Consider the following 1,541-nt stretch of genomic DNA (forward strand, 5'->3'; position numbering starts at 1 on the left):
TTGGGATCTAGGTTTTGGGGAACAAATTAATCAAACTAATAAGAACAAATTAATTGAATTTAGGGAACAAATTAATCGAATTAATCAAACTAATAACTAATAAGAACAAATTAATCGAATTAATCAAAACAAGCAACAACAAATTAATCGAATTGATAAGATTATAAGAACACATACCGACTAGTCGACTACCGCGAGTGATGAAGTGAGCCGTGAGGCAGACAGTGACGCCGTGACGGCCGGAGGAAAGATGAGCCAAGGAGGAGGCCGGCGGCAGGTGGTAGTGTCGTGGTGGTATTGTGGTGATTATTGTCTTATTGTTTGTGTTTGTGTTTATCGATGTTTGTTTTGTTTGGGTTGTGTTTATCGCAGTCTCTCTCTCTTTTTTCCAGTTTTTTTTTTTTTTCCTTCCCCCCACGTGAGGGCACGTGCCCTCACTTCCCCCCCCCCCCAGATCCGCCCCTGCTGTGACCCATTTCAGCAAAGTAGAATCCATCCACTGAAGGTAATAAAGATCCGAAATAAGCAAAAGCGTGTATTTAGAAATCGACATGAATACATAGATTTAACATATGCAAACAGTGTTTCCGACAACATAAAAAACTTCAAGAAAAACACCGAGGATAAAAACTAGAGATGCTTGTTGTAGGCGGGAGGGTAGCCTCCAAGAGGATTATTGTGATGGTGATGATGGGTCGTAGTCGTCGTTGTCGCCCCAGGAGTGGCTCCATACGTAGTTGTATGGCCTGTTCCAGGTACATGGTACATATGACCGGCTTGCTTAGCTTCGAGTTTCTCGGCAGCATGCCTGGCTTTATCTGCGTGCATTTCCGCCCTCGCTTCTGCCTCTTTCACTTTCTCTTTCTCGTCTGCTATCACTCTCTCCTCCTTTGTCCTTGCCGCCGCCTTTTCTGCCTGCTTAAATATTCACTGGTTAAGTCTCTAATTAAACATTTGGATTGTTAAAGAGAATAAAAGGAGATGTAGTAGTAATACCTTTTCTTCAGCTTTGGCTTTGGCAATCTGGATTTTCTCCTTGGCAACACTGCCCATATTGCTCACCTTCTCCTTTGCAGACTGCATCTTGCTTAATTAATGCTCTTATTATTACTTTGGCCTTCTTCCTATATCAAGGAGTTGAGTTTCTAGTTTCTACCTGCCTACTGATTTGGTGTACAACTTTGGGGTATAATGCTGGGATAATATTGTGTGAATGAAATAGTTGGTTGATGTATTTATAGGATACAAGATGAAAGGAAAGTGTGCCAAATTTCACGTAGGGAGGAGTATGTTACGTGTTTACCATGCACTCAATATGGGTGTCGATGCTGCGGAGTATATCTTTATGGGTGAAGAACCTCTTCATTACCTCAAGTAATAGATGGTGTATTACACCATTATAAAATTATTATATTTTCTTCATCTCATCAAAACACTTAATCGTTGAATTGTTCCGAAATAAAATTTGGACCATTAAAAGGTAATGGAAAATAATGGAAAAAAGAGAGTAATGAAGAGAATCTGAACCGGTGTTCTTTTAC

General features: G+C 40.4%; 1 protein-coding gene across 1 annotated transcript; it reads right to left on the reverse strand.

Annotated features, from left to right (window-relative positions):
- Nucleotides 1-623: 623 nt before the first annotated feature.
- LOC141658925 (late embryogenesis abundant protein 18-like) lies at nucleotides 624-1,201 on the reverse strand. Its single transcript, XM_074465654.1, has 2 exons — nucleotides 997-1,201; nucleotides 624-915 (listed from the first exon to the last, which is right to left on the reverse strand). Exons 1-2 carry the CDS (start codon nucleotides 1,081-1,083, stop codon nucleotides 631-633), a joined length of 372 nt encoding a protein of 123 aa, XP_074321755.1. The 5' UTR covers nucleotides 1,084-1,201; the 3' UTR covers nucleotides 624-630.
- Between the last annotated feature and the right edge of the window lie 340 nt (nucleotides 1,202-1,541).

This window comes from Silene latifolia, chromosome 6, assembly GCF_048544455.1.
Source record: "Silene latifolia isolate original U9 population chromosome 6, ASM4854445v1, whole genome shotgun sequence".
NCBI classification, from domain to species: Eukaryota; Viridiplantae; Streptophyta; class Magnoliopsida; order Caryophyllales; family Caryophyllaceae; genus Silene; species Silene latifolia.